The following is a 22,607-nucleotide window of genomic DNA, read 5'->3' as shown; positions in this document are numbered from 1 at the left end:
ACCCAGTGGTGTCTGAGATGGCCCTGGCCCTGGCCTCCCAGGGTTCACAGTCTCAAGGAGACAGACCTGTTCCCAGACAGTGACAGTCCAGCATGGCCAGGGATGGGCTAGGGAAGCTGAGGGAGCTGGGAGAGGCTAGAGGCGGCACCTGACTCAGCCTGAAAGATCAGGGAGGGCTTCCTGGAGGCAGGGACATCTGAGCTGGGGATTGAAGGCATAGTAAGCCTCCATCATTATTATATATATAGGATGCTCTGGTCTGAGGGTGTGTAGAATGAGGGAATTTAACATAGTTTGGGGGGCAGGAAAGCATTTTATTCATTTTTTTCATTCCCTCTTCTAACAAATATTTCCTGATATTCCTCATAGTGTGTTCTGGGAACTCCATGTTGACAACACAGATCTCATTTTTTTTCCCTCACATTGCTCACAGTGGGGTACAGTCGTTGAATTAGATCAGAAATAATATTTCAAATACAAACTCAGTAAGTGCCCTGTGAGGGACGTATAGGTAGATATGATCATATAACAGGAGTTCAGGATCCTCCTGGAGAGTCAGGAGGGCTTCCTGGAAGAAGAGAAATTCATGGGATGAGTAGGAGTCAGCTGGGTAAGGGGAGGTGGGTGATGGAAAGAGAGATCAGACAGAGGAAAGAACTGTGCAGTGGCCCTGGGGTAGAGGGCTTCTCAGGGCTTAGCCTTCACCTGACCTACCTCCTGCCCCACAGCCTAGAGGGGCCTCCCTCATACAAGCCGCCGACTCCAAAGGCAAAGCTGGAGGAGCCGGAGATGGTGAGCACTTCCCCTGGAGCCCAGGCTGCCCCCACATCCCCACACCACTTTTGCCACTGAGGCCGGGGCTGGGAGGGGGGACTGGTGGGGAGAGGCTGTCTGGGAGGGGGGGTGGTCCTGACCTGTCCCTCTCTGTCGCATCGCAGCCCTCCCAGCTCTTCACCCTGGGGGCCTCGGAGCACAGCCCACTCAAGACCCCCTACTTTGATGCTAGTGTCTCGTGCACTGAGCAGGTAGGAGCTCGGGAGAGGACAAGGGTGGGTTTGGGATCTGAGTTTAAGGGCCTCCTTACATAAGAGGTCAAGGACTAAAGGTTACAACTCAAGTTCAGAGCTGTATCTCTGGTCAGACCTTAGAGCTCTGAGATACATTTAGGATTCAGTGGGGGAGGTCATGGTTGTAAAAGTCCAAGGACATGGGGTGAGAGTTTTAAGTCATCCCATCAAAGAAGACTGGTTGAGTATCTCCATTTGCCAGACACTGTACCTGGAGCTGGGACAAGACAGACAGTCACTGCCCTCAGTGGCCTCCTGGAGATCAGAGGTTGGATGTTGAGTTTGAGACAAGTCAATTTTCAAGGGGCTATTTAGAGCTTAAGCTTAGGTCAAGATTGAAGTCAAAGGCTCATGGGGAAAGACTTGGGGTCAGTGATCAAAAGAAAAGGAGAGGCTCAGGATTAACAGGGTAGAGTCCATGCTCTGGGCTTTGAGTTAGGGACCAGCTGTATGATTGTCCCAGTTCAATATCAACCCAGGTGACAAGGGGTGACATAGGGTGAGGTCAGGTCTGGTTGGCATGGGGAGATGGTGATCAGGATTTGAGGGTCAAGGAGCAGAGTGGGATTCTGTGTCATGTTCAAGAGGTGACCTTGGGTTCATTCCCTCCCCATCCCCAGGAAATGCCTCGATACCATGAGCTTCCCACCTTGGAAGAACGGTCAGGGCCCCTGCTCCTGGGGGCCACGAACCTGGGGTCCCCCATGCTGGTGCCTCCAGGGCCGCCTGCTCTGGAGAGGGTTTCCCTGGATCTAGAGGACGATGAGGAGGAGGAAGACTATCTGGACAAGATCAACCCCATCTACGATTCCCTGTCCTACTCCAGCCCCTCTGAGTCCTACCAGGGCAAAGGCTTTGTCATGTCTCGGGCCATGTATGTGTAAGCCGCCATGGTCCTGGCCTCTCACCTCTCATTTTTTGATCCCTCAACTTTCTGCCAGGGATCTAGGGCCCCCTGATCTCTCGCTTGGCCACTGTCAGTTAACACACATGCATCTCATCTGTGACTTCTATCTTGGTGGCTCCACTGTGACGTCTAATCCATGATCTCTGACTCAGAGAAATGGGCCATGACAATGGAAAACTGATAACCTTATCTTAGGAGGGGCTGGAGAAGGTAGGTTTCTGCACAACCTCTTACCCAAGGGGTCCTCAGACTGTGACCTTAGATTATACCTCTCATGTCCCACCATCTCCAGACTCCCCCCAAATCCCAAAGAAGACCCCAGACCTCTGAGTGGACCTCAGGCCGTCACTCCTAACAGCTCTGCTTGGGTGGGTGTTGGGGGCATCCTGTTGCTCAGACCTGAGCCCTCCAGGTGGCAGAGCCCCACTCGCCCAGTCCCCACCCTGTCCCCCAGTGGTGGGAGGGAGGGGATTCCCCAGCCCAAAGCAGAACTTGCCCATCTCCTCCCTCCTGCAGGCAGGAGTCTCAGGGTACAGACCCTTCCCTGAGCTCCCACTACCCCAATTCCTGTGTACAGAGAATTATGCCCCAACTCAGGGCTACATGGGGTGAGCTTCATGCAGAGTGGGCCTTGCTGACCCCAGCCTTCGGAGAATTTGCTGTTGCTTTGAAGACTACTGAGTCCTTTTACTCCTGCCCAGTGGGGTTGGACCCACCCACCTGGGTGGGGGGTGGAGAGTGGATCACCTGGGTCAAGGGTAGGGGATGTGATATTGTTTTGTAATACAGCATTTCCTACAAAATGAGTTTGTACTTTGACCAGGTCTCAACTCGTGTTTACTGTGGGCTGTGAAGGGGATGGGGGTGGAACAAAATGGGTAATGAATAGGGGGTCCAGGGCTTGAGGGAATCAGTAGACTAGAAGTCAAGATGGGTTACAGACATTAAGAAAAGGGCCAAAGATGTGAAAAAGATAATGAGCAAAAATGCATAGCCAAAAACATAGTGATGGGTAATGGAAGGAGTGGGGAGGAGTCCAGGGCATTGTGATTAACGAAAAGGAATCTGCAACAGCAGTCTAATGGGTAATGGACCGAAATAAACGGAACAAAGTAGAAATAGCAGTAATTAAGTATGAGGGGCTCGGGCGTAATGAATAAATGGCAATAAGAATAGGCCAAAGGCAAAATTATGAATAATGCTGTAATAGGAGCTCAGGGCGTGATGGGTAATAGGTCTGAAAGAATGAGCCAGGGGCAGAGGGATGAATAATGGAGAAATAGGGGCCGCAGGCATGATGGGCAATGGACCCAAAACCTTATGGTCAATTAAGAATTAGCTAAAAGGGCTTCCCTGGTGGCGCAGTGGTTGAGAATCTGCCTGCCAATGCAGGGGACACGGGTTCGAGCCCTGGTCTGGGAAGATCCCACATGCCGCGGAGCAACTAAGCCCGTGAGCCACAATTACTGAGCCTGCGTGTCTGGAGCTTGTGCTCCGCAACGAGAGGCCGCGACAGTGAGAGGCCCGCGCACCGCGATGAAGAGTGGCCCCCGCTTGCCGCAACTGGAGAAAGCCCTCGCACAGAAACGAAGACCCAACACAGCCATAAATAAATAAATAAATAAAATTAAAAAAAAAAAAGAAATTGAAAATTGTATTAAAAAAAAAGAATTAGCTAAAAGAATTAGGGAAATGAACGGGCATAAATGGGCTAAAGGTAGTACAGGCAACCAAGGTGAAATGAATGGAGCAGAAGGCATGCTGGGTAATGGGACAGGAATGAATGGGCCAAAGATGGAAGACACAGTGACTGGGGCAAGGGTTGGGGGGAGAGAGAGCCAAAAGGCATGATGGGTAACGAAAGGGGTGGGTCTACGGCAACCGTCCAGTTAAATGGGTAAGGGGCATTGTGGGTAACAAGAAGCAGGACAGCGTTCACATAACGGGTTAGAATTCTCCCGTGGCACTGTGGGAAGGGCTAGCACTTCCGGCTTTCGGTGTGCGACTCCGGACTAGGAGGCCGCCCCTTTGCCGCGGTGCCTGGTGGGACGCGAGGCCTGACCTTGCTGCCTAGCAGCCTCTGCCGCGCAACCCACCTTTATCCGTGTCCCTTGACCCTGGCACATTAGCCAATGAACACACAACGTTGATTATGTCACCAGGGTCCGACCCCTGTACTTTCTGGAGCCAATCAGGATGCTTCAAGGGCAAAGGCCGACCAATTATCATGGCAACTTAGCCGCGGGGCGGAGTCGAAAGGGGGGCGCCTTCTGGAATGGGGCGGAGGCGATACGCCAATGGGCGTTGCGAAGTGCGCAGCACAGACCAATGGCGGGCGAGCACCGGAACCCGCGGCATCTAGAGCCAATCGGTGTGGGCTCCCCAAGCCAATGGGAAGGGCGGGGAGGTATGCTTTGACCTGTCTGCGAGTGGGAACCAACAGAAAAGGACGTTCCAAAGAGGTGGGTGGGACTTTCATCCATGACTCCAATAGTAAGGCCAGACCCTGAAGCTGGTGGGCGGACCACAGGGCCCGGTAAACCAATGGGCTAGGTGGGGCGGGGCGATGGTGGTGGCGGCGGCGGCGGCAGCGGGTTCGGTTGCGCGTGGCGCACGGGGTGGGAGCGGAGCACACCGGGAGGAGGCGCTGCCGCGCGTGAAAACGGGGCTCCGAGCAGAGGGGTGTTCGCTGGCGACTGGGCCTGGAGACTGCGGGCCTTGACCTCTGCCCTCTGACCTTTCCCTTTGCAGGCGACCATGGGGAACGTGTTGGCCGCTAGCTCTCCGCCCGCAGGGCCGCCGCCGCCGCCTGCGCCTCCCCTCGTGGGACTGCCACCGCCTCCGCCTTCTCCTCCGGGCTTCACGCTGCCGCCGATCGGGGGCGGCCTGGGTGCTGGAGCTGGCGCCGGTCGAGGTTCCGAACGGACCCCGGGGACTGCGGCCGCCAGCGCTGGAGGGACCGGGGATGATAGGGCCTGCGGCTGCCTGCCCAACCCGGGCACATTCGAGGAGTGCCACCGGAAGTGCAAGGGTGAGGGGCTAGGGGCCCGGCGGGCTTGTGATGGCCCGGATATCGGGGGAAGGAGGAGCACACTGAGGACCTTGGGAATTGGCACGGACCGTTGGAATCATTTAACAGAGCGTTAGGAGTTGACGTTGGGATCGAATGGTGGCACATTGAACTTGGGGCTTAGAACGATAGGATCAAATGGTGGAACCTCAGGATAGAATGCCAGAGCAGTAGAGAAAGCCTTAGGGACCTCAGGAGCCCCAGGAATCAGCCAAGCCAGCCTCTTGTGATTGGGAGGGAAACTGAGACCCAAGGTCACAGTGTCAGCAAAGGGCCAGTGGAGGTGGAACCCAAAGCTTCTGGATCCTGGCTTGGAGTAATTGTGATAGCAAAAGTGGTGTCAGCAGCTTATTGAGGACCGTCCTGGCATTCAGTATGTGTTAACTCATTAAATCCTTGCAATATTTCTACGTGGTGAGCATCTTCAACTTACAGATGATAAGTTTGACATAGATAAGGTGACTTGCCTAAGGTCACACAGGTAGTAGGTGGTGGCCCTGGAATTTGGATGCAGGCAAAGGCCTTGGTCCTGGGCCCATCCACTAGGCTATTTACTGGTTGGGATCCCTGGAGAAGGGAGAGCGGGGACGTTACGGAAGGAAGGGATGAGAAATGGATGTGTGTGTGTGTGTGTGTGCGCGTGTTGGAGTGTGACAGCACTTCTCTCTCATTTAGAGCTGTTTCCTATTCAGATGGAAGGTGTCAAGCTCACAGTCAACAAAGGGTTGAGTAATCATTTCCAGGTGAGCCTTCCTGGTCCCATTATCCTCCAGAGGTCATCCCAGCCATCCCCCTGCATCTGCACGTACAACCCTTTTACTCCTCCCTAAAGGTCTGGGCTCCTTGGTACTTGGAAAGACTCAGAGACACAGTGCCCGGCTGATCACACAATGGCGGCCAGTGGTAGGGTTTAGGGACCCAGAATCCAGAGATACACCATCCCCCCTCAGCCAGCATCCAGGCAGGAATGAAGTACCAGGTGTGTAGCCCCAGCCCCAGCCCCAGCATATCCCTTCTCTGAGTCTCTAATCCAGTCAGGCCACACCTCCCAGTCTTTATCCCCTGCCCAGCCTAGAGATGCCCTGATGGGGAAGCCAGATGGGCAAGTATCTCCCATCCCAGGTAGGATAGGAGCTGCCCTGGGAGTGGGCTCGGCTGGGTTCCTTAGGGGGTGGCCCACAGACTCGTCACCACAGCCCTCCCTCTTCTCCCAGGTGAACCACACAGTAGCCCTCAGCACAATCGGGGAGTCCAACTACCACTTCGGGGTCACGTACGTGGGGACAAAGCAGCTGAGTCCAACAGAGGTGAGATTCCTTTTGCCATTCATTTACTGTATCTTCTAACAATGTAACCAGTCAGGCAAAGAAGGCCTTGTCAGTAGGAGGCCAGGACTGCTGAGAGTGTTGGGAGGTGGAGACTGTGTCTCCAAGGTGCATTGGAACCTGGGTCATTCCTTCATCCTGACGCCCACATCTCTGCCCAGCCCTGTGCTGGTTGAGTCTGGGTACACCAAGGTCACCAGACAGTGATGACCCAGAGTGGGCAGGGCTGAGCTGTAGATCTTGCAGGGCTTTGAAGGCCAAGCTAGGCATTTGAACTTTCGCTAGGGGGCGCAGGAGAGCCACAGAAAGATTTAAGTGAGGGAAAGACGTGGTCAGATGAATGCTCTGGAGATAGATAGCATTTCTCAGGCTGTCTGCCAAGGCTAGGTTAAGGGAGTGAAGGCAAAACTGGAGACCCGAAAGGAGGCTTGGGCAGGACACAGAGTTGCGGGACTAAATTAGGTCTTTGATTATGTTAATGATTTCCATGCAATAAATTCATTTATTCAACAAACCTTCATTGTAACCCCCATTCTGTGCCCAGCCCTGTGCTGGGTGGTGCTGGGGACATAGCAGTGACTGAAACAGCCATGGCACTCACAGCCTGCTGGAGAAAGGGAACAGCCTGTCCCCAGAGAGTAACAGTCCAGGGAGAGTAGGACCGAAATGGGGGAACCCAAAGGTTGTGTGAGCCCAGAGGGGAGCCTAACTCAGCCAAGGTGGTCTTGGAGGGCTTCCTGGAGGAGAGAACCTCATTCTGAGGCTTTCTAATCCTAGACTTCTCACTGAGACCCATCACGCATATACTTCTATGATGCTAGACCTCTAACCTCTAACCCTGCCCTCTGCCCCACAGGCCTTTCCCGTGCTGGTGGGTGACATGGACAATAGTGGCAGCCTCAATGCTCAGGTCATTCACCAGCTGGGCCCCGGCCTCAGGTCCAAGATGGCCATCCAGGTGAGTGGGGGTCGAGTCGGCTGCTCCCCCAGCCACTGAGCACCAGGCTGCCCTTGGCATTGAATCCAAGAACCCAACGCACAGTGAGGCCAAACAGACCAAAGCATCAGAGTTTGGAGCAGAGAAAGGTTTATTGTAAGGACCAAGCAAGGGATACAGGTGGCTTGTGCTCTGAAGACCCAAACTCCCCCATAGTTTTCACGGAAGAGTTTCTAAAGACAAATCTGGGGGGAGGGCTGCAGGACGTGTGACTTTGTTCCAGTTGGTCGATGGCGAGGTAACAGGGTGGAGTGCCAGGAATCTTTTGCTCAGCCTGAAGTTACCATCCTCCACCTGGGTGGGGGGCATTTTATATCCTTGAGAAAGAGCTAGGATTCCGCCTTATCATGGCACTATTGTTTGACTATTATTTGACTGCTTTTCCTTTGTTTCTGCTTTCCCTCACTTCCCTGATTAGAAAAGCTTTGGATTTGCCCTAGGGGAAGGTCTAGGAGGCTGAAGCCTTTTCCCTACAAACAAGAAAGGGGGGTTGGGTATGGGGACTAAAAGGCTTTTTGTACCTGGGAGGGCCCCGTGGGGTCCTCCTCGGTTTCACCCTCACGCTTGCCCCTCCCCCCACAGACCCAGCAGTCAAAGTTCGTGAACTGGCAGGTGGACGGGGAGTACCGGGGTTCCGACTTCACCGCGGCCGTCACCCTGGGGAACCCAGACGTCCTGGTGGGTTCAGGTAAGAGGCACGGGGCTTGGAGGGGGGTCAGACCCCAGCCCCAGCTTTGCCAGCAAATCCATTTCTTTCGCTGGCCCTCTTCCACCATCCAAGAAATGGTCACGGGCAGGTGTGACTTCAGAACACAGAGCATCAAGCCCGTAGCATTGTGGGGGAGAAAGCAGGTTCAAGCCCCAGCTCTGCCACTGGCTTAACTGCGATTGTGGGAGCTTCCATCACCCTCGTGGGCTTCAGTTTCCTCATCTGTAAAATTGGGTTGCCTCACAGGGTTGCAGAGTGGGTCATGTGTGGAGAGCTTCGAATGGGGTCAGGCATGTGATGGGTCCCGAGGAAATGAGCTGTTTTTCTTACTACTCATGGGGCTCTGGGGTTGCTCGGGGGCACAGAGCAGATCCCAAGGCAGGCAGAGTCCGCGTGCAGCTGAGGGGAGGCAAGTAAGTCTGAGATGGAGGTGGAGGAGGAACATTCCTGTTTAGGTTGGCTGGGGGCAGGGACCAGCTGACTAATGTCTGTACTTCTGATCTCTTCAGTTTGCTTCCCCCTTTTTTATTTTTGTCTCTGAGTGTCTGCTTTTGATTTCTCTATATTCGTTTAGTGAGTTTTATCTATCACGTACTCTATGTCTTCTGCGTCCAGAGGATACGGTGGTGAACAAAGGAAAATTAGGTCTGTCCTCTGGGAGCTTCCATTCTAGTGACCTAAGTAAAGCAGATGGGTGATGGAGCTGTGTGGGAAAATTACGGCCTCGGGAGGGGTGGGCAGCATCTTGAGAGAAGGCCTCATTACATAGGTGATAACTGAAAATGAAGACTGAAGGATGTGAGGGAAGGTGCCAAGCAAATATATGGGAAAAGAGCTTTTCAGCCGGAAGGAACAGCAAGTGCAAAGGCCCTGAGGTAGGACCCTTCACTGGAACATCAAGGAGGATTGGGGCTATAATGAATGAGGAAGGAGGGCAAATGGTAGAAGAAGTCAGAGGATAACAGGGCCAAATCACGTAAGGCTTTGTAGAACTTTGGCCTTCACTCAGATTGAGTCTGGGGCCACTGGAGAGGGATAGGATCTGACTTAGCTTCTAACAGGACCACTTGTGCTGACATGTGGAGAACAGACTACGAGGGGTTCCAGCCTGGTGGCAGCAGAGGGGGTGAGAAGTAGTCGGGGATCTGGTTGTACTTTGAAGGTGGAGCGATGGGATTTGCTGCTGGGCTGGGTGTGGGAGATAAGAGGGAGGTCAGAGATGAGAGGTCAGCCTTTTTTGTCTTGAACAACTAAAAGGGTGGAGGTGGTGATTCCGGATTCTTGTGTCTGCTGTTGGCTCTGTCAGGAAGAGCAGGCTCTTGGGCCGTGAGTGCTGAGCAAAGGCATGTGAAGGTGGGAAGCCAGGATACCTGTATGCCCAGCACCTGGAACCGTGCTGGGAACAGAGTAGGCGCTCAGAAAATACTGAGCAAAGGAGTGAGCGGTGGTCACAGCAGGTCTCGTTTTTCACCTCCTGCCTTTTGTCAGGTCCTAAGCATACTGTGTGTACCCGGTCCTTCATTCAGTCCCTCGAGGCACTAGGGATGGAGCAGTGAGCAAAGGGTTCGCGGAATCCTCTCAGCAGCCTTGTGGGGTAGTGCTGCCGTCACCCCTGTCGGATTGAGGCCCAGAGAGGGCAAGTACCTTCCCAAGGAGACACAGCGAGGCTGCCTCCAGAGTCCACGCTCCTCGCTAGGGCACAGGGCCCCCTGCCCCCTCAAACACTCACCGCATCGGCCTTTTGTGTTCCTCAACACTGGCCTCTAGGTCCCTCCTCCCTGGAGCCCAAGGCCACCAGTGACACTCTCGTCTCTTAGTTCCTACAGGTGTCCCTTCCTCCCTTCAGGGACTGATCAAAACTTCTGGTCCCAGGTCAGTGCTGAGCACATGAGTAACCGACCACTGACAGCTGGGCGCTCCACCCCCTCTGAGCCTCAGTTTCCTCATCCGTCTCATGGGCACAATTGCAGGGAGCTCACCTTGCTGAAGGAGTCAGTGGGAGAAGCTGTCAGCCCCAAGCCTGGGGCCAGACACGCCTAGTTAGGGTTCGCTCTGGGTTGGGTCTCCATGCCGCCCCACATGGGCAGGGGGATCAGGGTTCTCACAGATGAGGAAAGCAAGGCCTAGGGCGGAATCAGTCCCCCAGGATCACAGCTAGGAAGCAGAGGAGCTGGAGTTTGAATCACGGCCTAGGCCTCACTGAGGAGCCACTGGTCTTACGTGGTCCCCTCCTGTGGCCTCGTCTCGGGACACACACACACACACACACACACACACACACCCCTTCCCTGCCCTCACAGGGCTCTTAGGCCGGTAGGGGAGACGTGTTTGCCTCTAAACAAATAATCACACAGTGACTGCATTACTGTTGGGGGAAATCCTACACTGGGAAGGTCCAGGTTGCCGTGAGAGCTTGTAACAGAGGTCCCATCTCTCCTGGAGTGACAGGGGCAGTGTCTAGACCGAGGCATGTGAAGAGGAGGGCACCGCTCCCAGAAAAGGGCTCTGCATGGACAAAGCCCCAAGGAGCGCGGTGTGGGGAGGAAGCCGTTCTTTTGGGCCGGGGCCAAGAACCACCTTCCCTTCGGTGCTTGCCTCCCCCCGCCACAAGCATCTGCCCTGGGTGCCTGCCCTTCCTGCCTGAGGTGACTTTCCCCAGGGATCCAGATGTGGCCCCAGCCCTGCAGGTTTCGGGAAACCATGCTCCTTTCCCAGGTCTGCGTTCTGCCCCTTGCCCAAGGCCTCTTCTTTGCTCACAGACCTCTGATTCACTTTCTTTCCTTCTCATGGGGTTTTGAACTCAACAGGTTCTTCATGGCCACTCCAGACATTGCAGAATGGCCCCTGGTTGAGAGCCACTGGCTTTCACAAAGCCCCTGCCTTGGGGAGCTCCCAGGGGAGCTGGGTGTGGACACAAGTGGGAGGAAAAAACAGAGCAGCTTAAGGAGAGAGATGCAGGAAGGGCTGGGATGTTCAAGAAATAGGCCTGTGTGGAAATAAGTGCTGGGCAGTGAGTTGTGAAGCTCTCGAAGGAAGCCTGTTTCGAAGCTGGGGATGAGCTACATGGGGCCTTGCACCTGTGCCCTGAGGAGCTGGGGTCTCCTTGGCACTGGGGAGCCATAGCGGGTTCTGGAGCGGGGAAGGGGGGAGCAGGGTCAGGTGTGTGCTTTAACAAGATCCCTCTGTCTGCTGCATGCGAAGTTGCTTGGAGAGGGTGAGACTGGGGCAAGAGACCAGGGAGAAGGGCGGGGCCTGGGGAGCAGAGGGCGAGGCAGGCCCGGGAGATGGGGCGTGGGAGAGAAGTTCCAGGGCCTCGAGGCCCTCAGTTCCAATCACAGCCAGAGACTCTTGAGTTGAAGTCCCTGTGTGACCTCTGGATGGTCACTTTTCCCTCTGTGGGCCTGAGGTTCCCCTTCTACTGAAGGAGTGGCTGCTCCTGGCCAGAGGTGTGCTGGTAATGGCTTAACAGCCGGCTCGAGGGGTAGGGGCCAGGAGGTGGATCTGTGTCATCTACTCATGGGGAGAAGCCAGCTCCAGCCCGCCCTGACCACAGCCTCCCCCAAGGCACCTCCAGAGCCCTGGCCAGCAGCCCTCGGCCTCGCTCAGCCCCCCTGGTGGCAACCCTTACCCAGGTGTGCCTGAAGATATGAGCAGCCCGGTCCTGTTGTCCCGTCCTGCCCTGCTCCCTCAAGCCGGTCCCCAGTCTGTGCCTCTGCTCTTTGTCTGGGAAGCGTCTTCACGTCTCCGGTTCACACCTCGTGCTCCTGTCGCCGAGGCTTCGTCCCACTCCCACCCCCGGCTCCGGGCTTTCCCTGTCCCTACCTCCCCTTCTGCTCTGGTCTCCCTCGTTCTGGCGGGGGTCCATCTCTAAGTTCATGTCGCCTGTCCCCACCTGCTCTGTCTTGTCAGGTTGAGAATCTTCAATTCCTCCACTCCTCTCCATTTCTTCTCTTTTCTTTCTTTCTTTTTTTTTTTTTAGTATTTATTTATTTGGCTGCTTTGGGTCTTAGTGGCGGTGCACGGGATCTTTCGTTGCGGCACGCAGGCTTCTCTCTAGTTGCGGCTTATGGCGCGCGGGCTCCAGAGTGCACGGGCTTAGTTGCCCCGCAGCATGTGGGATGTTATTTCCCTGACCAAGGATCGAACTGGCGTCCTCTGCATTGGAAGGCGGATTCTTAAGCACTGGACCACCAGGGAAGGCCCCATCTGTCTGTTTCTGATTGTTTCCCTGTCTCTACAGAGGTGTCTCTTGTTTTCTTTTTCTCTGTCACCACTCCCTCTGCATCCCCCACTCACTCTCTCTTCCTCCCTGGCTTTTCCTCTCCACAGAGATCACATCTGTGGCGTCTCCTCTCCTGGGCTTTCAAAGACAGACACGAATGAGTCCTTGGGCTCAAGGAATTCAGCCCAGTGGTGGAGTCATGGGTTAGCAAACACTCAGGCGGCCTCAGTCAGAGCCATCCCTCCTGCCGAGGGGCAGAGGTAGCAGGGCCCGTCCTCCTGATTGCCGGGCGCTGGCTGTGTGCCAGGCACGCCCCGTGCACCGCACCTGCGTCCAGCCCTCTACTCCTCCTCACAGCCTCACAGGGTGTCCCGTTCACAGCAAAGCGAGGCCAGTGGCCCACGGTTACTCTACCAGCAAGTGGTAAGGCTGGGATTTGAACCCAGGCTGTCTGGCCCCCCAAGGTGTGCTCTTACCAGCCCTATCCTCCTATTGCTCATGGCGGCATAGTGTCTCAGAGCCTGGGCTCAGGGCTTGGGGAGGCCTGGATTCTGCCCCTGATGCATCTTGTGACCATGCGGAAGTGACTTACCCCCTCAGCCTCTGTGGCTTCCTCTGTAAATGGAGACAAATCAGTGCAGAGTAGATGAGGTCCCAGGGGGCCTGGGAGGCTGACCTCAGAGCCCTGCGAACTGCTTGAGCAAGGAGCCCAAGTTGGGGCTTCCCCGCTGGCGCAGTGGTTAAGAATCCGCCTGCCAATGCAGGGGACACGGGTTCGATCCCTGGTCCGGGAAGATCCCACATGCCACGGAGCAACTAAGCCCGTGTGCCACAACTACTGAGCCCGCACTCTAGAGCCCGTGCATGGAAGCCCATGCACTGCAACGAAGAGTAGCCCCCGCTTGCTGCAACTAGAGAAAGCCCACGTGCAGCAACAAAGACCCAATGCAGCCAAAAATAAATAAATTAGTTAATTAATTAATTAATTTTAAAAAAGAGCCCGAGTGGGAGGCCCGAGGGAGCGGGAGTCCAGCTGGGCGGAAACTAACCACCGAGCCCAGAAGTAATACCTTCCCATCTCACCTGCAGGAATCCTCGTGGCCCACTACCTCCAGAGCGTCACGCCGTGTCTGGCCCTGGGCGGAGAGCTGGTCTACCACCGGCGGCCTGGGGAGGAGGGCACTGTTATGTCACTAGCTGGGAAATACACATGTGAGCCTGGGGACCCTGGACTCCTGGGTCTGAGGGAGGAGGAGCCTGGGGCCCTGGACTCCTGGCTCTGAGGGAGATGGGGGAAAACCTGGGTTCCCAGATGCCGAGCCCCCTTGGTAACCTGCCCCGCCCCACCCTGCTCTCTTACAGTGAACAACTGGTTGGCGACAGTCACGTTGGGTCAGGCGGGCATGCATGCAACATACTACCACAAAGCCAGTGACCAGGTGAGCTGGTCCAGGGACTGGCCGTGCAGGCACACGTGCTGGGTGTGGGGTGCCCGGGGCTGGCATGCCTGAGAGTTGAGCCTGGGAGGCTGACCCGCGTGTGTCGCCCTGGCCCCTCCAGCTGCAGGTGGGTGTGGAGTTCGAGGCCAGCACAAGGATGCAGGACACAAGTGTCTCCTTCGGGTACCAGCTGGATCTGCCCAAGGCCAACCTCCTCTTCAAAGGTACAGGCCTCCATTTCCCTGCGTGGGAAACAGGCAAGAGGTGACTCTGAGTGGGTATACCGGCCAGGGGAGATGGTAGAGGGCGGCGTGCCGGGCCCCCAGATTGCCCAGGAACGCTAGTTGAGAGGGTGGATGGGCGCCTGGGCCCTGAGCTTTGCACCTGCCACCCCCCGCCCCACCCCGCCAGTGGCCCTCTCCCAGTCTGCGCACACGGCCCTTGCTTTTCTTTTCTTCATGAGTGGAAGGCAACTTGGAGCACAGCCGGCCAACCCCACAGTCTCAGGGAGGCTGCCCAGTCACAGCCAGATCCGGAACCTTCCCCGAGGCCGACTGACTCTAGTCTTAAGTTTCTTCTTGGGCCTCAGTGGCTCAGGTTTGGGGTGTGTGGAGACCGCCCTGGAAAGGCCGCTTCGGTGGGCCTGGGTCAGGGGGGCTTCCGAAGGCAGCCAGGAGGGCCAGGGACTGGGCTTGGGGGGTTTTATTGTTGTTTTTTTTTTTTTGCTTCTGAAGCCTGCCTTCCCCGCCCACCTCTCGAGCCCTTGCTCTGCAGGCAGCGGGGTCAGAGGCTGGGCTTGGGCTGCAGCGCTTCAGCTTCTCTGCTCCTGTTCAGTGAGTTCTCAGGCTCCACCATGTGGGCACCGCACCAGGTACTTGCACACCTGTCAGGTCCTGGGGCACAGGCCCTGGAGGAGATTTCAGGCTTTCTTACTTTTTTTTTTTTGTTTTAAATATACATACTTTGTGGGGTTTTTCTGTTTTTTTTTAAAGGTGTAGGCTTATTTATTTATTTATATTTTTGGCTGTGTTGGGTCTTCGTTTCTGTGCGAGGGCTTTCTCTAGTTGCGGCAAGTGGGGGCCACTCTTCATCGCGGTGCTCAGGCCTCTCACTATCGCGGCCTCTCTTGTTGCGGAGCACAGGCTCCAGACGCGCAGGCTCAGTAGTTGTGGCTCACGGGCCTAGTTGCTCCGCGGTATGTGGGATCTTCCCAAACCAGGGCTTGAACCCATGTTCCCTGCATTGGCAGGCAGACTCTCAACCACTGCGCCACCAGGGAAGCCCTTTCTTACTTTTTTTAAAAAAAACTTTTATTGGAGTATAGTTGATTTACAATGTTGTGTTTCTGCTGTACAGCAAAGTCAATCAGCCATATGTATACATATCTCCACTTTTTTTTCTTTAGATTTTTTTCCCATATAGGCCATTACAGAGTATTGAGTAGAGTTAGAGATTTCAGTCTTTCATTCAGCAGATGCTCAGCACCTGCTCTGTGCCCGGCCTTGTGCCGAGGACGCTGGGGACACAGCAGTGACCAGGCCCCTTCTCCCGCCTCCACCCCCCACCCTCCGGGGCTCACAGTGGGAGGGACAGACGCATCCCCAGAGAGCGGCGACCTGGTGTGGACAGGACTGGGATGAGGGGGTCCATGGAGTGGCGGAGGGCTTCCCGGAGGGCAGGGGTCACCGAGCTCAGAGCTGAAGTACTTGGAGGGCGTGAAGAGGTTTCGGGTGGCGGGAACGGCACGGTCAGTGGTCTGGCCGGTGGCATCTGAGGTGGGCCGGAGGGCAGCTCGCGGGGATGGGGCGAGAAGCCAGCATGAGGCTTTCAGCACGGTTGTTCACCCAAAGGTTCCGTGGATAGCAACTGGATCGTGGGCGCCACGCTGGAGAAGAAGCTCCCACCCCTGCCCCTGACGCTGGCCCTTGGGGCCTTCCTGAATCACCGAAAGAACAAGTTCCAGTGCGGCTTTGGCCTCACCATTGGCTGAGCCCCTCCTGGCCCCTGCCTTCCACGCCCTTTCTCCTTCAGATCCCACCTCCCCCTCCCCCTGCCACGGAGGGGAGACCTGAGCCCCCCTCCCCCTCCCTTCCCTCCTCCTCGGGGGTCAGGGGGGCAGCGGAAAGGAGGGGACCCATCACCCCAGCAGCTGGCGGGGGGGGATCCTGGAACCACAGGCGCGTCAGGATTCGGAGTACCAGGGGCGGCGTGCCCGGTGGGCCTGGGGTCCAGGAAGGGATTCTGGAATCTAGGGGCGCACGGGATTCTGAGCACCAGGGGCAGAGGCGGCCAGACAACCTCAGGGAGGTGTTGGGGTGTCCCAGTGCCCCAGAGGGCCCTGGGCCCAGCCCCGAGGGGGCAGCAAGAAGAGGAGCTTCCCCGTCCCCAGTCACTCCACCCCTGCCCGCTTTCCCATCCACCCTTCGGTATAAATCATGTTTATAAGTTATGGAAGAACTGGGACATTTTACAAAAAAAAAAAAAAAACCTACAAAAAATATACATGGAAAAAAAAGAAATGGGAGGCGTCCGTTTTCCTCCACGTGTCTGTGGTCCATTTGGCCTGTTCCATTTGGTCTGACCTCCCACAGTGACTCGCAGGGGGCAAGGGAATCAAGCCGAGTCCCTGGCCAGAGCCCAGACCAGAGAGGGGAGGGGCCTGGCCAGGGATCACACAGCCTCCCTGTGACCTTCCCTACAGGGACATCACAGGCCTTCCCTCCCCAGGAGGGCATGGTCTTGTGGCCACTCAGCTTGGCCTGGCCAGCATGGCTGAAGAGGACTTTGTCCCTGTGAACTGAAGCAACGGGTGGGGCTGTCTCTGGGTGCAGGGGTGGGGGCAGCGAGCTGGGACTCGGGGTCTTTCCAGGTTCCAAAAGGGGCAGGGGACGAAGGTGTGAGGATTTTCTGATAGGAAGGTCAGAGCTTCCAAGAAGCTTCAGGAAGCATTCAAGCACCTAGATAGAGAGTTCAGAATCGGTCACTCCAGCTCCAGGCCCTTGGTTGGGGGCGGTGAGGCGGCTGGAGTCTGATTCAGGGGCAGTGATAGCGGGGTGTGGTCTATCGGTGACACAGGGGTGTCACCTGTGTCTCAGGCATCTGAAGCAGGGGAGGTGGTGTCCTGCCCACCTAGGGCTCAGGCAGACCAACACCCCTGACCCCTCGCCAGACAGAGGAGCTGAAACCCCGTCTCACACACAGTGGGGAGGGAGGCCGCTGACCTGACCAGTGATGACCCGTCATGGCTCAGAGACCACCCCACCCGCTCCCTGCCAGTGCCTGCTGAGGCCAAAGCAAACAGGCCCGGGCCTGGCTGGCACTGGGGCTCCCTGGAACCAGGCATCCAGCCTCCCCTGACCCCATGGCGTCCAATGTTCCCACCCCCTCAAAGGACCAGGAGTGAATCCAGCTCCTCCGGTTCGTCCGTCCACCTCAATTCTGAATCTCGTCTCAATTCTGCTTCCCATCTGTGTAACAGCTGGGCTTCATGTAACAGAGGTGCTAAGGAGGGAGGAGACAGTAAGCGCCCACTGTGGCCCATCACAGAAGTTAACTCCAACTCAGGGCCTGCTGTTTGCCAGGAACTGCTCTCAGTACTTCCTACATATAGTAGCCTGTTGCTTCGCCGAACGATGGTGTTAGGTGCAACTGTTTTCCTGGTTTTGTGGACCAAGAAACTGGATGTTCAGAGAGGCTAGGTCATTTGCTCAAGGTCACACAGATGGCAACCGGCAGAGCCTGGATTCAGACCCGGACAGTTTGGTTCCGGAGCCCACAGTCCTAACCAGGCAACACGAATGCTTCAAGCCCTGCGGAAGGTGCAACATGCAGGCGATTCCTGGAATCCACGATGCTTGTGTTGGGGAGAAATACTGGATTTTCAAGTCACAAATGGGGAAGGGGACGCAGAGAGGCATTCACCTGTGCCCAAGGTCACAGCCCGAGAGGGAGCTAGGGTTAAAACCCAGGTTTCACTCTCAAAGCCTGGGCTTTTAGCAGATGCCTTACACTGTCCCCAGAACTCTCATCCCATTTCTGTCTGGGCCTCCAGCTCCGTTCTCCCCCAGCCCAGAAATCCCAGACCTCAGCCCAGCTCCTTCCTCTGACCCAGGATTTTGGGCCCCCAGCCCTTTCCTCAAATTCTATTCACCCATCCGCTGGAAAAGAGAGGGACAGGGAATGGGCTTTCTGGGCAGCTGCCTGCTCCTTCCCCTTCCATGCCCAGCACCCCGCCCCCAACTCACCCACCCACCAGACTGGAGGCAGGCGCCTGAGTTACTGGGTGAGATGTCATCCCCTTTCACGGAGGCTGGGAGTGGGAGCTGCTAGCCTCCAAGCCCCACCTCCCTCCGCCTCCCTGCTGTGTGGGAAGGGGGAGGACAGCCCACCTCGTGACCTGACAGGGGCTGGCCCAGCTTGCCCTAGATCTGGAGGAGTGGGCGGAGCAGGGAGAGCCCTATAACTGGACGAACCTGGGATCCCTGACTCCTACTCAGCCCCGGAGGAAGCGAAGGACCCCGTTCCCCAGGAGCGGGTGAGAAGCAGAGTTGGGGACACAAAGTCCAGCTCAGGACTTCTGTGGGGGACGGGCTGGGGGTGCAGGGCGGGGAGGAGGAGGTGGCGGTCCTACGCCTGGGCCAGGACAGAAGCAGGAGCAGGGGATGAGGCCAGAGGCAGGGGACTGGACCTAGAGGAAGGGTGGGCAGCAGGGACATCCCGTCTGGGCTGGAAGGTGGGGTCAGGGGAGCAGCTGGACCTGTAGGAAAACCAGACGAGCCATAGCGAGAGCCCGCCAATTGTCACTGTCGTTTATTGAGCACCTACTGGGTGCCCCCATCATCCTAAGATCTCCGTTAATGGGAGGCGGAGGGGTGGCGGCGACCAGGGGTGGCGGCAGGGTAGCTAGAGCGTCGGTTGAAGGACTTTTAAATGAGGGTTAAATTAGCGAATATGTGGAAGATACCGTTTAGATGTGAAGTTGGAGCTTAGAATGTGAAGGTACAATGAGGACTGCGAGGTTGGAACTTAGAAAGTCCAGTTGGGGCTCACAGGGAACTCCGGGGTGGAGGGGAGGGGGGGGTGAATGGAATTTGAACCCTGGGAGAGAGGGATAGAATTTTTGGCGGAGACCGACCTGAGGATGGGGAGATAGGAGAAGACAATGAGGGAATTAAATAGACAATGAAGGGGCCGGGCCGCTTGGTAACTATTTGTGATTGGATTAGGCTGATGCAGATATGGGGTGCAAGGCTTTGAAGGACGAGACCTGATGGGGCGGGGCTCTGAGTGGGAGAAGTCCCCACTGCTGTTGAGTGACAATGTCTCCCTCCCCCAGGTTGGCCAATCGCAAGCCAGAAAATGAAGGTTCTGTGGGTCGCCTTGGTGATCACGCTCCTGGCAGGTATGGGGGCGGGGTTTGCTTAGGTTCCTTGCCCCTCCCCCTCCCATCCTCAGCTGTACCCCTTGCCCTCTTCCCGTCCCTGGGTCCCCTCTTTTGCTGGTCTATCTCCCCAGGTCTGAGGTCTCTCTAACATTCATTCGTTCTGAGCAGCTGTTTTATTCGCTCTGAGCCTCAGTTTCCCCATCCTTAAAAATGAGAGTTGTAACAGTTTCTAATCCATTGCTGTCAGGCAGGTAGTGAGCAGTAGTTAAGTGTCAGCTGTGATTAGTTTTATTCTCCATCACCCCAGCATGGCGGTGCATGGAACACACAATCAATGCTTGCCAAGTGATTAAAACAAGCTGGGCGTCCCTCCACCCCCTCCCTGCCCACCAGTGCTCTGATGAAGCCAGCCTTTGTGGAGCACCTACTCTGTACCAGGTACTGTGTGCCTGGAGGGGACAGAGGAAGACCCTGACTGCTGTGAACTTGCTCCGTGCAGGATGCCAGGCAGAAGTGGAGCCAGAGCCGGAGCCCGAGGTGCAGCTGGGGCGGGAGTGGCCCGGGTGGCAGGGCAGCCAGCCCTGGGAGCAGGCGTTGGGTCGCTTCTGGGATTACCTGCGCTGGGTGCAGACATTGTCTGACCAGGTGCAGGAGGAACTGCTCAGCACCCAGGTCATTCAGGAACTGACGTGAGTGCCCCTGCCCTGGCCCCTGACCCTCCTGGTGGGCAGTGAGTTCTGGACCCTCAGCCTCCAGTGGTCTGAGTTTCTTTCTGTCCCCATCACCAACTCTTGGGGGTCTGGATCTCTCTTCACTTCTTGCTTTCTTTCCCTTTTTAGCTCCTGGCTTTACCTCTCTCTGATTCTGTTTTTCGACCCTTCCTGTCTCTGGCATGTTCCTCTCCATCTCTCGCTCCATCACTCTAGCTCAGGATCCCTATTTCTCTCTCTTCACGCCCATGCTCCCTACTTCTCGCCCCGCAGGGTGCTGATGGATGAGACCATGAAGGAGGTGAAGGCCTATAGGGAGGAGCTGGAGGAGCAGCTGGGCCCCATCGCCCAGGAGACGCAGGCCCGTGTGTCCAAGGAGCTGCAGGCAGCGCAGGCCCGGCTGGCCTCTGACATGGAGGACGTGCGCAGCCGCCTGGCGCAGTACCGCAGCGAGGTGCAGGCCGTGATGGGCCAGACCACTGACGAGCTGCGTGGCCGCCTGGCCTCCCACCTGCGCAAGCTGCGCAAACGGCTGCTCCGCGACGCCGAGGACCTGCAGAAGCGCCTGGCCGTGTACCGCGCAGGGGCGCTCGAGGGCTCAGAGCGCAGCGTGAGCGCCATCCGCGAGCGCCTCGGGCCCCTGATGGAGCAGGGCCGAGCGCGGGCCGCCACCGTGGGAACCCTGGCCAGCCAGACGCTGAGGGAGCGCGCCGAGGCCTGGCACCAGAAACTGCGCGGGCGGGTGGAGGAGATGGGCACCCAGGCCCGGGACCACCTGGAGGAGATGCGCGAGCAGCTGGAGGAGGTGCGCGCCAAGGTGGAGGAGCAGGGCAGCCAGATACGCCTGCAGGCGGAGGCCTTCCAGGCCCGCCTCAAGAGCTGGTTCGAGCCCCTGGTGGAAGACATGCAGCGCCAGTGGGCTGGGCTGGTGGAGAAGGTGCAGTTGGCTATGGCCACCAGCTCCACCTCTGCGCCCAGCGAGAATCACTGAGTGCCCGCGCATCCCCCTGGAAGGCCCCACTCCTGCGCCGGCCCCACGTCCCCCCAGCCTACAGGAGGCCCTGTCCCTGCCCCAGCTGTCCTCCTGGTGGGCCCTAGCTTAATAAAGTTTCATCAAGCTTCACGGCAGCTGCCGGGCATCCGTGTGTGATTTCTCACAGCTCAAGCCTCAGTTTCTCGTTCCTTCCCCACGCCGGCCACGCAGCGCTCCGTCCTGCCCCCTCTGCCTGTGTGTGTCTGTTTCTTTGTCTCTTCGAAGTCTGTCTTTGCTTCCTTCTGCCCCTTTCTGAGTCTCCCTTTTTCTTCCATCTCTGCTCACAACTGCTCACTCCCTTCCCTGCCTCTCTTACCCTTCTGTCTCTGAGACGTGGTTCTGGAACCAATCCACCGGTGGGTTAAACTCTACCGTTGCCCCTGACTACTGTGGGCAAAAAAGCAACGTCTCTGAGGGATTTCCCTGGCGGTCCGGTGGTTAAGGGGATGCGGGTTCGATCCCTGGTCGGGGAACAAAGATCCCACATGCCCGCGGGGCAACTGAGCCCCACGCTCCACAGTGGGGTCTCCCACGTGCGGCAACGAAGACCCGCCAAAAATAAAATAAATTAATTAATATTTTAAAAATAAAAAAGCAACCTCTCTGAGCCTCCAGTGGCCCAGCTTCACAATACCTGCTTCATAGCCTTGTGACTCAAAAGACCTAAGATCGCTGTCATTAATTGTGCGCCATATTCACTTTTTTTTTTCCACTCTCATTCTCCCTCCTGTCTAATCTAATTCGGCTTTCTTCCCTCTCCTGGGCTTTGTCTCCGTCCTGCTGTCCCCGAGAGGCTTCGTTTTTCTGGCTTCCTCTTTTCCTCCACCTCTATCTTTAATCTCTCCCTCCTCCAGTTTCTCTTGCCCCTGGCCCTGCTTATTTCTTTCTTCCCTTCTTCATCCGGGTTTGTCCTCGCCACCATTTTGTTGCATGTGGACCCTCTGTCTTCCTCCCCTCATTCGTGTTCCTTCTCTCCTCCGGCTGGTTGGTTAGCCTCTGGTCTACCCTGACAAGCCTACTGGGTGCCGGGTTCAGGCTGCCGAGGGAGGCACACTCTGCGAGGGTCTGCAGCAGGCCCCTTGGCGTTTAGGGCTGGACAATCCGGTTGGAAATTGACACACACAGAGAAGCGTGGCTGGAGCCTGGAGATGCCGGGCGCTCTCCCCTCTCACGTCCTCAGTTCTCCGAGGAGCAGAACAAGGTTCCCATCACAGGGACGGGCCAGGACTTGTATCTCCCAGGCCGACCTCTCTGCCTGCTTTGGCTCCAACAAACTGCACTCCGAGCTTCGCCCAAGCTGCCTCGCTTGCCTTTGTGGAATCAGGCTCCTCCCCGCCACCAGATATTCACTCTTAGGGCCGAGTAAGGAGGGGGGTTATCTGTGGGCTCAGAGCCAGGGGGCCTAGTCCCACCCAAGTTTCTGCTGACTCACTGTGTGCCCAGGACCTGGGGCCAAGTCCCCTGAACCTGTTTCCCAGATGTCAGTGAAGGCGGGGGCGTCAGCCATATCGCCCACTTGAGGACCTGAATCTTGAATTCGGTATGAAGCCAGCTAAGCAGAGAGGGTGTCCCGCCTCACTGCAGCAGCCCCCCACCCCGGTTAGTTTTGTGAAAGGAGGCTGGAACGGGGTGCTGTGGGGTGGAGGCTGACCCCAGCAGGGATCCAGAGAGACAGCCTGAAGTCCAGGAAGGGGAGGGAGAAGATGACGGACAAAGAAGGGGAAGACCCTTAGAGCCTCTCACTG

At 56.7% G+C, this 22,607-nt stretch overlaps 3 protein-coding genes across 4 annotated transcripts in view; all 3 read left to right on the top strand.

Annotated features, from left to right (window-relative positions):
* NECTIN2 (nectin cell adhesion molecule 2) overlaps window positions 1-2,517 on the top strand; it is a 29,278-nt gene extending 26,761 nt beyond the window's left edge. The window contains exons 7-9 of one of the 2 annotated variants that reach the window (XM_082438758.1): window positions 729-792; window positions 939-1,025; window positions 1,688-2,517. In XM_082438758.1, coding sequence (XP_082294884.1) covers window positions 729-792; window positions 939-1,025; window positions 1,688-1,951 — 415 coding nt within the window. In that variant the 3' untranslated portion in view covers window positions 1,952-2,517. The remainder of the gene's footprint in view (window positions 1-728; window positions 793-938; window positions 1,026-1,687) is intronic. The other variant, XM_082438760.1, reaches the window with a different exon arrangement.
* A 2,002-nt stretch (window positions 2,518-4,519) lies between these two features.
* TOMM40 (translocase of outer mitochondrial membrane 40) lies at window positions 4,520-19,138 on the top strand. The gene is made up of 11 exons (XM_082438793.1): window positions 4,520-4,630; window positions 4,726-5,005; window positions 5,720-5,787; window positions 6,259-6,351; window positions 7,226-7,327; window positions 7,949-8,054; window positions 13,387-13,509; window positions 13,660-13,736; window positions 13,858-13,960; window positions 15,587-18,270; window positions 19,072-19,138. Exons 1-10 carry the CDS (start codon window positions 4,541-4,543, stop codon window positions 15,724-15,726), a joined length of 1,182 nt encoding a protein of 393 aa, XP_082294919.1. The 5' UTR covers window positions 4,520-4,540; the 3' UTR covers window positions 15,727-18,270; window positions 19,072-19,138.
* On the top strand, window positions 18,147-20,957 carry APOE (apolipoprotein E). Its single transcript, XM_082438816.1, has 4 exons — window positions 18,147-18,270; window positions 19,072-19,137; window positions 19,619-19,808; window positions 20,103-20,957. The coding sequence occupies exons 2-4, from the start codon at window positions 19,095-19,097 to the stop codon at window positions 20,818-20,820; spliced, it is 951 nt and encodes a 316-aa protein (XP_082294942.1). The 5' UTR covers window positions 18,147-18,270; window positions 19,072-19,094; the 3' UTR covers window positions 20,821-20,957.
* Window positions 20,958-22,607: the final 1,650 nt, after the last annotated feature.

This window comes from Balaenoptera physalus (genome assembly GCF_965194825.1).
Source record: "Balaenoptera physalus genome assembly, chromosome: 19".
Classification (NCBI taxonomy): Eukaryota; Metazoa; Chordata; class Mammalia; order Artiodactyla; family Balaenopteridae; genus Balaenoptera; species Balaenoptera physalus.
Note: the sequence above shows the minus strand (reverse complement) of the source record. Positions and strands in the feature narration are given on the sequence as shown.

Coding starts and splice junctions, on each gene's coding strand:
- APOE (XM_082438816.1), top strand. CDS start 19,095: ATGAAGGTTCTGTGGGTCGCCTTGGTGATCACGCTCCTGGCAG. Junction 19,138..19,618: donor GGTGATCACGCTCCTGGCAG/GTATGGGGGCGG, acceptor TGCTCCGTGCAG/GATGCCAGGCAGAAGTGGAG. Junction 19,809..20,102: donor CAGGTCATTCAGGAACTGAC/GTGAGTGCCCCT, acceptor CTCGCCCCGCAG/GGTGCTGATGGATGAGACCA.
- TOMM40 (XM_082438793.1), top strand. CDS start 4,541: ATGGTGGTGGCGGCGGCGGCGGCAGCGGGTTCGGTTGCGCGTGGCGCA. Junction 5,006..5,719: donor GTGCCACCGGAAGTGCAAGG/GTGAGGGGCTAG, acceptor TCTCTCATTTAG/AGCTGTTTCCTATTCAGATG. Junction 13,961..15,586: donor GGCCAACCTCCTCTTCAAAG/GTACAGGCCTCC, acceptor GTTCACCCAAAG/GTTCCGTGGATAGCAACTGG.